The 12558-nt window shown below is 50.5% G+C and overlaps 1 protein-coding gene across 1 annotated transcript in view; it reads right to left on the bottom strand.

The window, feature by feature from the left end:
* LOC132392921 (FYVE and coiled-coil domain-containing protein 1-like) overlaps nt 1–12558 on the bottom strand; it is a 65565-nt gene that overhangs the window by 17827 nt on the left and 35180 nt on the right. The window contains exons 8-9 of the mRNA XM_059967510.1: nt 9124–9181; nt 4053–5987 (exon numbers count right to left, since the gene is read on the bottom strand). Of these exons, the coding sequence (XP_059823493.1) occupies nt 4053–5987; nt 9124–9181 (1993 nt within the window). The remainder of the gene's footprint in view (nt 1–4052; nt 5988–9123; nt 9182–12558) is intronic.

The following is a 12558-nucleotide window of genomic DNA, read 5'->3' as shown; positions in this document are numbered from 1 at the left end:
AGCACACTGACTCCCACTTGGACAGGTCAGTCCTGATGCACAGTCAGCCCTGTCCCCAAGCACACTGACTCCCACTTGGACAGGTCAGCCCTGTCCCCAAGCACACTGACTCCCACTTGGACAGGTCAGTCCTGATGCACAGTCAGCCCTGTCCCCAAGCACACTGACTCCCACTTGGACAGGTCAGCCCTGTCCCCAAGCACACTGACTCCCACTTGGACAGGTCAGTCCTGATGCACAGTCAGCCCTGTCCCCAAGCACACTGACTCCCACTTGGACAGGTCAGCCCTGTCCCCAAGCACACTGACTCCCACTTGGACAGGTCAGCCCTGTCCCCGAGCACACTGACTCCCACTTGGACAGGTCAGCCCTGTCCCCGAGCACACTGACTCCCACTTGGACAGGTCAGCCCTGATGAGGACCACTGTTCGTGCTGGCTCTGGTCAGCAAGAGTCTGATGGACGTGTTACTGAACCGGAAGTAGTCCAAAGAAGCCTAGCGGTAGTGGATGACACAAAACTAGGCTGTGTTGTTAATAATGAAGGAAGTTACATAGTTTACAAGGGACTCTGGTCAGTTAGAGATGTGTGTTGACGGGTGGAAAATGGATTTCAATACACATACATGTGACATGATGCATTTTGGAAAGTCAGACTTTGGTATGTTGGCCTCCATTAGTCGGGGGATTGAGTTTGAGAGCCTCGAAGTAATGTTGCAGCTCCTGGTTAAACTACGCTTAAAATATTGTGTTCAGTTCTGGTCATCTCTTTATAGGAAGGAGGTGGAACGTTGCAGGATGTTGTCTGAATTGGAGAACATGTCTTATGAGGATAAGTTGAGTGAGCTCGGGGTTTTCTCTTTAGTGAGGCCACACTTAGAGACTTTATCCAGTTCTGGTCACCAGTTGTAGCAGAGGCGTAACTGAAATGGAAAGAGTGCAGGCAAGATTTATAGTGATGTTGCCAGGAATAGAGGGCCTGAGGTCGGGCTGGGTCTTCATTCCTTGGAGCACAGGAGGATGAGGTGTGACCTGATAGAGGCTTATAAGCCATGAGAGGTGGGTGGTAACAGTCTTTCACCCAAGGAAAGTGAATCAAAAACTAGAAGGCAGAGGTTTAAGCAAATGCTTCCACCATATTTGCCTGCACCAGCTCTCCTGGCAGCCTGTTCTAGGCACCCACTGCTCACTGTGGATAACAATTGTCCCACACACCTCCTGTAAACTTTTCTCCTTTAAAAAAAATATATCCTCTAGCTTTGACATTTCCACCTTGGGAAGAGGTACTGTCTGCCTGCTCTCTCTATGCCTCTCATAATCTTATAAACCTCTATCAGATCTCCTCTCAGTCTCCATTGCTCCAGAGAAAACAAGCCAAATTTGTCAACCCCTCCTTCCATAGCTCATACCCTCTGGTCCAGGCAGCATCCTGTGAATCTCTTCTATAGCCTCTTCAAAACCCCCACACCATTCGTGTAATGTGATGGCCAGAGATCTACACCATGGTCCAAGTGTGGTCTGTTCAAAGGTTTACACATAATAGTGGATTTATACTTAGAAAATATTTATAGTATACCTACACTTTGCAACATGATGATGCAGGAAAGGGTGCTGAGGTGGAGAAGCATAAGACATGGGAGCAGAATTAGCCCATTGATTCCGCTCTGCCGATCCCTCACGGTTGATTTATTATCCCTCTCAACCCCATTTTCCTTCCTTCTCCCGTAACTCGGATGCCCTTACTGGTCAACAACCTATCAAACTTCTCTTTAAGCACACCCAATGACCTGGCCTCCACAACCATCTGTGACAATGAATTTCACAGATTCACCACCCACTAATTAAAGAAATTTCTCCTCATCTCTGTTCTAAACGGATATCCTTGTATTGTGACGCTGGAGGAACTCAGCATCCAGGAAAGAGTACAGTCGATGTTTTGGGCTGAGACCCTTTAGCAGGACTGGAGAGAGAAAGCTGAGGAGTCGATTTAAAAGGTGGTGGGAGCGGAGGGAGAAACACCAGGTGATAGGTGAAACCAAAAGAGGGAGGGATATGAGGTAAAGAGCTGAGAGGAAGATTGGTGAAAGAGACAGAAGGCCGTGGAAGAAAATTCCAGCCCGAAACGTCGACTGTACTCTTTTCCTCGATGCTGCCGGGCCTGCCGAGATCCTCCGGCATTTTGTGTGTGTTGCTCGGATTTGCAGCGTCTGCAGGTTTTCTCTGGGGGATTTGGGATCACAGATTCTGGAGATAAGGGTGGGGTACAGAGGGAGGGAGTTTTACTGCAATTATGTACATACATATGCATGAGGGTGGCGTGGCAGTGTAATGGTTAGCGCAATCACTTTTTCAGTCCCTGTGGGTTCAATTCTTGCCGCTGCCTGTAAGGAGTTTATACGTTCTCCCCGTGACCGCGTGGGTCTCATGCTCCAAAGAGCTTAGCAGGCCAGGCAGCAGGGTTAGGGTTAGTGAGCTGTGGGCATGTTATGTTGCCGCCAGAAGGTTGGCAATTCTTGCGGGCTGCCCCCAGCGCATCCTTGGACTGTGTCGGCTGTTCACTCGTTTCATATTTTGATGTTCCGACGTACATGTGGCAAATGAAGCTAATCTTTATCGTATCACAGCTTCTCTTCCCCTCCCCCACTCTCCATTTATTCATCTCTCACACGGATCCTCTCGCGGTTCCCCTCTGTTAGATCCACTCTGCACTGTTCTCTCGTCCTCTGCAGCCCTTTGCCACCTCCCACCTGCCTGTTACACTCCCTCTCACCTGGATCCACCCAGCACCGGCCAGCTCTTGCTCCATCTCTTCCCTCTCCTTGTTATACCAGTTGTGTAGGAGGGAAGGGTTAGATTGATCAGTGAGAGGGTTAGAAGTTTGGCACAACATTGTGGGCTGAAGGGCCTGTACTGTGCTGTACTGTTCTATGTTCTGTCTCCCTCTCTCTATCAGACCTGATGAAGGGTCTTGACCTGAAAAGTTGATGATCCGTTCCCCCCGCCAACATGGCCATTGCCTGACCATTGTTTGAAGTGGAGGAATGAAAATAAGAGCAGGAGTTGAGGCCCTTCAGCCCACTTGGGACTGTTCCTCCACTGTACACTGCCCTGATGAAGGATCTCGGTCCAGGTCATCCCCACCACAGAAGCTGCCTGACCTGCTAAAGTCGCTTGCAGACCTGGGAACTTGCTGTCCCGAGCTGAGTCGGCCTCCCACCTCCACGCTGGCATCGTGAGTGACAACGGTCCCCTGTGAGTACGGGGGTCAGCCTGCCACCCCTGTGCTGGGACTGTGAGTGACAACGGTCCCCTGTGAGTACGGGGGTCGGCCTGCCACCCCTGTGCTGGGACTGTGAGTGACAGTGGTCCCCTGTGAGTACGGGGGTCGGCCTGCCACCCCTGTGCTGGGACTGTGAGTGACAGTGGTCCCCTGTGAGTACGGGGGTCAGCCTGCCACCCCTGTGCCGGGACTGTGAGTGACAGTGGTCCCCTGTGAGTACGTGGGTCAGCCTGCCACCCCTGTGCTGGGACTGTGAGTGACAACGGTCCCCTGTGAGTACGTGGGTCAGCCTGCCACCCCTGTGCTGGGACTGTGAGTGACAACGGTCCCCTGTGAGTACGGGGGTCAGCCTGCCACCCCTGTGCTGGGACTGTGAGTGACAGTGGTCCCCTGTGAGTACGGGGGTCGGCCTGCCACCCCTGTGCTGGGACTGTTAGTGACAACGGTCCCCTGTGAGTACGGGGGTCGGCCTGCCACCCCTGTGCTGGGACTGTTAGTGACAACGGTCCCCTGTGAGTACGTGGGTCAGCCTGCCACCCCTGTGCTGGGACTGTGAGTGACAGTGGTCCCCTGTGAGTACGGGGGTCGGCCTGCCACCCCTGTGCTGGGACTGTGAGTGACACTGGTCCCCTGTGAGTACGGGGGTCGGCCTGCCACCCCTGTGCCGGGACTGTGAGTGACAACGGTCCCCTGTGAGTACAGGGGTCAGCCTGCCACCCCTGTGCTGGGACTGTGAGTGACAGTGGTCCCCCCTGTTTGCCCCACTGTACTTACGTGGAGGGCGGACACACTCTCCTCCTCCTGCAGGGTGCACGGCAGCTGTGCTACAGCTGGCGGCTTCCACCCAGCCGTATCTTCCTCTCGCCGCTGCCCTGCCCCGGCATCCGCTTGCTCCAGCGTGGCACTGGTGGTCAGACACGCGGTCTGGGCACGCAACCCCTCTGCCGCCGCCCGGGCCTCCTGCAGCTCTCTCTGTATCGTCCTGTTTTCCAGCTCCAGCCTACCGACAGCGTCCCTCAACCGCCTGAGGTCCTCCTCCAAGGTCTGGACCTGCTCCTCCAGATCGGCCCTCTGGCACTCCACGGCCTCCCTCTCGGCTTTGAGGCTCTCAAGTCTCCCCTCCATGGTCTGAACCGCTTGTCTGTGCCTGTTCTCCAGTTCCTCCATCTGTCTCTCAAATTGGGCAACCCCCTGAGCGGATTTGTCCCGGGTGGAAAGCTGGGAGGAGGGCTTTCTCATTCCAGCATGCTGCTGGTGGTCAGGTGTACATTCTGGTTTCCTCTGGGTGGGTCTTTCCTCCAGGACAGCTTCTTGTAAACTGGACTCCATTTTGGTATCCTCAGCCTGAGGTGTCTCCTCTGCAGGACTCTCTCCTTGGTCTTCTGATCCTGCAGCCCCTTTCTCCATGCCTATCTGCTTGGCTGTTAACAGGTGCAATTGGGCAAGAGCTTCTACTAGTTTGATATCAATATTGGGCCTCTCTTTATGCTCTATTTTCAGAATTATCTCCTCAAGTTTCCCCTTCAGGATGTTCAGACCCTGACCGTTCTTTGCCGTCATGCTGGTGATCTCCTCACGGCTCAGCTCGCCCGCTCCGTGTCGATCCAGCTCGGAAACTTTCTCCTGGGCTTGTTGGCTTGCTGGCTTCATGTCAGCGAGGGAGTCCGAGAGCAGAGCCTTCTCCCGTGCCAGGTCCTCCCTCCCCAGCCGCCGCTCGTCCCGCACCTTGCTCTCCAGATTCTCACCAGCCTCCCGTGAACACCTTTCGGGAGGGAGGGTGCTGTCCTGGGGCTGAGGTTTGGAGCCTTGGAGTCTGCTGAGCTCAGACTGAAGTGCAACGACAGACATCTCTAGCTCTCTGACCTGCTGCTGGCTCTGATGGTATTTGTCCTCCAGTGACTTGTTGAGTGACTCCAGGCACTGAAGCTTGCTCTGATGGTTTTCCGTCTCTGCTGGCTGCAGTACCTTCCCGCGCCAACCGAAGCTCAGCTCTGACTCCTCAGAGTCACGGTGGCTACCCGGCTCAGTCTGCCCCCTGAGCTCCACCTTCAGCCTCTCTGCCTCCTCCATGTGGACTTGCTCGGCCGCAGCCAGCTTCTCCATCCTCAGCAGGGTCACCTCCTGCTCTTTAGCGGCCAGAGCTTGCCTCAGTCCGTCAAGCATGCTGTCCATTTCCTCGACGGTCTCGTTCAGGAACCTGTTACTGTCCTCCAGCTGCTCCAGCCTCCCCAACTTCTCTGCACTTTCCTCCTGCGCCTCCCAGGCTGCGGTCTCCTGCAGGTGGTTGGAGCACTCTTCTGCCTTAGTACTTGCCATCTCTTGGAGAAGCTCCTGGAGTTCCTCAATGACGCACTCTTTCTCTAGTAGTGCCCTCTTGAGGTCCTCCACTGCTTGCCATTCTGCTTGCTTGCTGAGTTCATCCTCCCTGTGCTTGCCCACAGCTAAGGTAGTTGGGTCTCCTTGGCCCTCTCTTAGACCACCAAGATGGTTTCCCTCTGATGCAGCCCTTGCCTGACACTGGTACACTGGTGCATCATGGTCACTCTGTGGAGGTTGCTCTGGGCCTGAGGCAGATTCTGCTGTTTTCAGGGTTAATACTTGGCTTCCTGGTGGACGACTGTCAATGTCTGAGGCACTGGCTGTTTCGGCTTCTCCTCTGAACTCTTCAGTGACCTCAGCGGGGTCATAACGTGTGTTCTGGGACACCTCCTGAGGGGAAACAAATGCGATAGGTAAGAGTTCCCATGAGGTTTACATGGATGATAGGAAAATGGAGGGCTACGTGGGAGTGAGGGGTTAGATTGACCTTGGAGTAGGTTAAAATGTTAGTACAACATTGTGGGCTAAAAGGCCTGTAATATACTATGTTCTATGTTTTATGTTCGTGAGCTCTCTCAATCTGGACAAGTGGGAGATGTTGCACTTTTAGTAGTTCAAACACAAGGAACGGGGTACTGATTGTGGATGATCAGCCATGATCACAGTGAATGGCGGTGCTGGCTAGAAGGGCCGATTGGCCTACTCCTGCACCTACTGTCTATTGAAAGTACAGAGTAAATGGCAGGACTCTTAACACACTGATGTAGTTATACTGGAATCCAATCACAAACAGAAAATCTGCAGACGCTGGAAATCCAGGCAACACACACAAAATGCTGGAGAAACTCAGCAGGCCAGGCAGCATCTATGGAAAAAGGTAAAGTCAACGTTTCGGGCCAATACCCTTTGGCAGGACTTGTTGCTTAGTTATAGTGTACAAGACATTGGTGAGGCTGAGCAAAGCACACAAGATGTTGGAGGAACTCAACAGGTCAGGCAGCATCTATGGAAATGAATTTACAGCTGACATTTTCGGTTGAGACTCTTCATAAGGACTGAAATGCTCAGTTCGTGGTGAAGGGTCTTGGCCTGATCTGTCAACTGTTTATTAATTTCTGTGGGTGCTGCCTGACCTGCTGAGTTCCTTCAGCATTTTGTGTGTGTTGCAATGGATTTCCAGCATCCGCTTATGATCGGTGAGGCTGCACTTGGAGCATTGTGTACAATTTAACTGTGTCTCACCCTTGCATTGTGTAATGGGATGATGTGGAGGGAGATTCACTCTGTGTCTGACCCCAGGAGTGTGTGATGGTCACCTCATTATAGGAAGGACGTGGAAGCTATGGAGGGGTTGCAGAGGAGATTTACCAGGATGTTGCCTGGTTTGGAGAACAAGTCATATGAAGCAAGGTTAGCAGAGCTGGGACTTTTCTCTTTGGAGCGAAGAAGGATGAGAGGGGACTTGATAGAGGTCTACAAGATTATGAGAGGCATAGATAGGGTGGATAGTCAGTACCTGTTTCCCAGGGCACCAATAGCAAACACCAGAGGGCATATGTACAAAATTAAGGGAGGGAAGTTTAGGGGAGACATCAGGGGTAAGTTTTTTTACACAGAGGGTTGTGAGTGCCTGGAATGACTTGCCAGGGATGGTAGTGGAGGCTAAAACATTAGGGATATTTAAGAACCTCTTGGACAGGCATATGGATGAAAGAAAAATGGAGGGTTATGGGGTAGTGTGGGTTTAGTACTTTTTTTAAGGATTATATGGGTCGACACAACATGGAGGGCTGAAGGGCCTGTACTGTGCCGTAGTGTTCTATGGCTCTATGGTTCTATGACAGTGTAGAGGGAGCTTCCCTCTATGATTAATTCCAGGAGTGTGTGATGAGATGGTGTAGAGGGAGCTTCACTCTGTGTCTGACCCTGGGAGTGTGTGATGGGACAGTGTGGAGGGAGCTTCACTCTGTGTCTGACCCTGGGAGTGTGTAATGGGACAGTGTAGAGGGAGTTTCACTCTGTGTCTGACCCTGGGAGTGTGTGATGGGACAGTGTAGAGGGAGTTTCACTCTGTGTCTGACCCTGGGAGTGTGTGATGGGACGGTGTAGAGGGAGCTTCACTTTGTGTCTGACCCTGGGAGTGTGTGATGGGACAGTGTAGAGGGAGCTTCACTCTGTGTCTGACCCTGGAAGTGTGTGATGGGACAGTGTGGAGGGAGCTTCACTCTGTGTCTGACCCCGGGAGTGAGTGATGGGACAGTGTGGAGGGAGCTTCACTCTGTGTCTGACCCTGGGAGTGTGTGATGGGACGGTGTGGTGGGAGTTTCACACTGTGTCTGACCCCGGAAGTATGTGATGGGACAGTATAGAGGGAGCTTCACTCTGTGTCTGACCCCGGGAGTGTGTGATGGGACAGTGTGGAGGGAGCTTCATTCTGTGTCTGACCCTGGGAGTGTGTGATGGGACGGTGTGGTGGGAGTTTCACACTGTGTCTGACCCCGGGAATATGTGATGGGACAGTGTGGTGGGAGTTTCACACTGTGACTGACCCCGGGAGTATGTGATGGGACAGTGTGGTGGGAGTTTCACACTGTGTCTGACCCCGGGAGTATGTGATGGGACAGTGTGGTGGGAGTTTCACACTGTGTCTGACCCCGGGAGTATGTGATGGGACAGTGTGGTGGGAGTTTCACTCTGTGTCTGACCCCGGGAGTGTGTAATGGGACAGTGTAGAGGGAGATTCACTCTGTGTCTGACCCTGGGAGTGTGTGATGGGACAGTGTGGAGGGAGCTTCACTCTGTGTCTGACCCTGGGAGTGTGTGATGGGACAGTGTAGAGGGAGCTTCACTCTGTGTCTGACCCTGGGAGCGTGTGATGGGATGGTGCAGAGGGAGCTTCACTCTGTGTCTGACCCTGGGAGTGTGTGATGGGACGGTGTGGTGGGAGTTTCACACTGTGTCTGACCCCGGGAATATGTGATGGGACAGTGTGGTGGGAGTTTCACACTGTGACTGACCCCGGGAGTATGTGATGGGACAGTGTGGTGGGAGTTTCACACTGTGTCTGACCCCGGGAGTATGTGATGGGACAGTGTGGTGGGAGTTTCACACTGTGTCTGACCCCGGGAGTATGTGATGGGACAGTGTGGTGGGAGTTTCACTCTGTGTCTGACCCCGGGAGTGTGTGATGGGACAGTGTAGAGGGAGATTCACTCTGTGTCTGACCCCGGGAGTATGTGATGGGACAGTGTGGTGGGAGTTTCACTCTGTGTCTGACCCCGGGAGTGTGTGATGGGACAGTGTAGAGGGAGATTCACTCTGTGTCTGACCCTGGGAGTCTGTGATGGGACGGTGTAGAGGGAGTTTCACTCTGTATCTGACCCTGGGAGTGTGTGATGGGACAGTGTAGAGGGAGCTTCACTCTGTGTCTGACCTGTAGTGAACATTATGAACTATAAGCTTAGACTTTACCTCACCCAACTATCGAGGACATTGAGGTGGAAGTCATTTTGAGGCTGTACTGTACCTGTAAGAAGCTGTTCCATGGAATTCTCCTCAATATCCTTGCGAAAGTTTTAAATTTACTGTATGAAGAGAATTGGGAGAATATGTGACATGAGTTTTATATTACTGACACATATGTTAAATGTTAATTTAACAACAATTGAATTCTTCTTTTGATCCAAAATATTTTGTGTCACTTAAAGCCAGATTACCCTTCCAAGCCTCTTCATTAACACTAACCTGTTAAAATAAAACTAATAATAAAGAAAAGGAGGAATGGTAGAGTAGTGGTTAGCGCAGGGTTTGAATCGCGCCAATACGTTTTCCCCGTGACTGCCTGGGTTTCCCCCGGGTGCTCCAGTTTCTCCCACATTCCAAAGACACACGGCTTAGGGTTAGTAAGCTGTGAACATGCCAGGTTGGCACCGGTACACGAGGCACATCTTGTGGCTGCCCAGCACAATCCTCACTGATTTGATTTGACGAAAATGATGTATTCTACTCTATGTACCAACGGTTCAATGTCAAATAAAATTAATCTCCTTAATTTATTTCTTCTACTCTGCTGCTCACTGTTTATGTTGCGTCCCTGAATGTACTTTGTACGGGGCAGACACACTCACCACCTCAGCCCAACTAGAAAGGTGGAAGGCAGTGGTCACTGGGTCTGACTTGGCTGTAGATCTGTGACTGTAGATTGTGATTTGTACCAGGACCTCTGCTGTGTTTTACTATGGAAGATCAAACATAAATGGATAATACACTATTAATGATTGTTATTGAGCGGAGGGATCTTGGGGTCCAAGTCCATTGCTCCCTGCAAGTGGCAACACTGGTTGTCAGGATGGTTAAGAAGGCATATGGCAAGTTTGCCTTTATTGATTGAATTCATGAGTTTATGCTGCAGCTTTATAAAACTCTGGTTAGACAGCATTGGAGGTATTGCATTGAGTTCTGGTTACTCTGTTATAAGAAGGATGTGGAGAGGGTGTATCAGAAGGCCTGTGCTATAACCAGAAGTTGGACAAACTTGGGTTGTTTTCTCTGGAGTGGTGGAGACTGAGGCAATATCTGACAGAGGTTTATATGATAGGGTTCTCAAAGTTGTAACAGAAGCGGTTGAGCAGAAGGTACTGCAGCACAACTTGTTTCATGCCCCATGCTGCACAGAACATCGCATATTATTTGTGAAAGAAGGCTCCAAGCCAAGGGTGTACAGCGCAGGCCCACGATCAAGCATACTTTCCTCAGTCAGTGATTGGTGTGTCAAGGCCGACCTGGATGGGAAAGGCAGTTTCCCGGAGCAAATAGTTTTCACCACATTGCGTCCAGATATAATCGTCTGGTCTGACACCAGTAGAGAAGTGGTAATTGGTGAACTCACAGTCCCCTGGGAAGACAACATCGATGAAGCCCATGAGCGCAAGTTAACCAAGTATGCAGATTTAAGATCAGAGTGCAGAGACAGAGGGTGGAAGGCCTCATGCTATCCATTCGAAGTTGGGTGCCGTGGCTTTATTGTGTTCACTTTCCAGAAGTGGCTGCGTGACCTTGGCTTCACTAGAAGAGAGATCAAGTCAACCAGCAGGGCTGTAGCTGAGGCAGCAGAGGCAGGATCATCATGGGTGTGGACTAAGTACGTCCAGAGGGGCGGATAGTCGGACAGTGTATCCATCTTTTGTAAACTCTTCAATAGCTGCATAGACACCTGACGAGTAGACTATCTGTTGGATGGAAGTGACCAACAACTCTGATAGAGGCAGATGCCAAGTTGTTAAGCTCATCAGTGGGAGGTGGTGCTGGCCCACCACCTCGAGGGAGTCTTGATCATAAGCGGGCCGAAACTTCTGAGGACAGGTGGCAGATCAGCTGATGATCCCACTGATGATAGCACAGGACAGTTAACATCTCAGTCCACGTGTATTTTCAGTTCTGATTATGTAAGGCATAGTTAGAGTAGACAGAAAGCCACGTTAAAAATGTCTGACTACTAAAGGCCATGCATTTAAAGTGAATCAGAATCAGGTTTATTATCACCGGCATGTGATGTGAAATTTGTTAACTTAGCAGCAGCAATTCAACGCAATACCTAATATAGAAAAAATAAATAAATAAATTACTAAATCAATTACAGAACAGATATATTGAACTGATTAAAAATTGTGCAAAAAACAATAATACTATATATTAAAAAAGTGAGGTAGTGTCCAAAGGTTCAATGTCCATTTATGAATCGGATGGCAGAGGGGAAGAAGCTGTTCCTGAATCACTGAGTGTGTGCCTTCAGGCTTCTGTATCTCCTACCTGATGGTAACAGTGAGAAAAGGGCATGCCCTGCGTGCTGGAGGTCCTTAATAATGGACGCTGCCTTTCTGAGATGCTGCTCCTTGAAGATGTCCTGGTACTTTGTAGGCTAGTGCCCAAGATGGAGCTGACTAGATTTACAACCCTCTGCAGCTTCTTTCGGTCCTGTACAGTAGCCCCTCCATATCAGACAGTGATGCAGCCTGTCAGAATGCTCTCCATGGTACATCTATAGAAGTTTTTGAGTGTATTTGTTGACATGCCAAATCTCTTCAAACTCCTAATAAAGTATAGCCGCTGTTTGTCTTCTTTACAACTGCATCCGTATGTTGGGACCAGATTAGATCCTCAGAGATCTTGACACCCAGGAACTTGAAACTCTCTCTGCTTCTGATCTCTCTATGAGGATTGGTATGTGCTCCTTCATCTTACCCTTCCTGAAGTCCACAGTCAGCACTTTTGTCTTACTGACAGTGAGTGCCAGGTTGTTGCTGGGACACCACTTCACTAGTTGGCATATCTCACTCCTGTACACCCTCTCATCACCACCTGAGATTCTACCAACAATGGTTGTATCATCAGCAAATTTATAGATGGTATTTGAGCTATTCCTTGCCACACGGTCATGGGCATATACAGAGTAGAGCAGTGGGCTAAGCACACACCCCTGAGGTGCACCAGTGTTGATTGTCAGTGAGGAGGAGATGTTATCACCAATCCGCACAGAGTGTGGTCTTCCGGTTAGGAAGTCAAGGATCCAATTGCAGAGGGAGATACAGAGGACCAGGTTCTGCAAGGAGATGTGAGGGGCAAGTTTTTTAAGGAGTGGTAGGTGAGTGGAACAGGTGGTGGTGGAGGCAGATACGATAGAGTCATTTAAGAAGATAATAGATAGGCACATAATCGCGCAGAGAATATAGAGAAGTGGATATTGTGTTGGGAGAAGAGATTAGGCAGCATTATCTTAATTGATTCAACAGAACATCATGGGTCGAAGGACCTGTTTTTATGTTATGTGGAACATAGAACAGTACAACACAGTAGGGGATCTTTGGCCCATGAAGTTCTGCCACCTTTTAAACAATTCCAAAATCAATTTAAACCTTGCCCCCCACACAACCTTCCATTTTTCTAAGAGACTCTTAAATGTCCC

The sequence above is a fragment of the Hypanus sabinus genome, chromosome 4, assembly GCF_030144855.1.
Source record: "Hypanus sabinus isolate sHypSab1 chromosome 4, sHypSab1.hap1, whole genome shotgun sequence".
NCBI classification, from domain to species: domain Eukaryota; kingdom Metazoa; phylum Chordata; class Chondrichthyes; order Myliobatiformes; family Dasyatidae; genus Hypanus; species Hypanus sabinus.
This window is presented reverse-complemented; position numbering and strand designations above follow the sequence as displayed.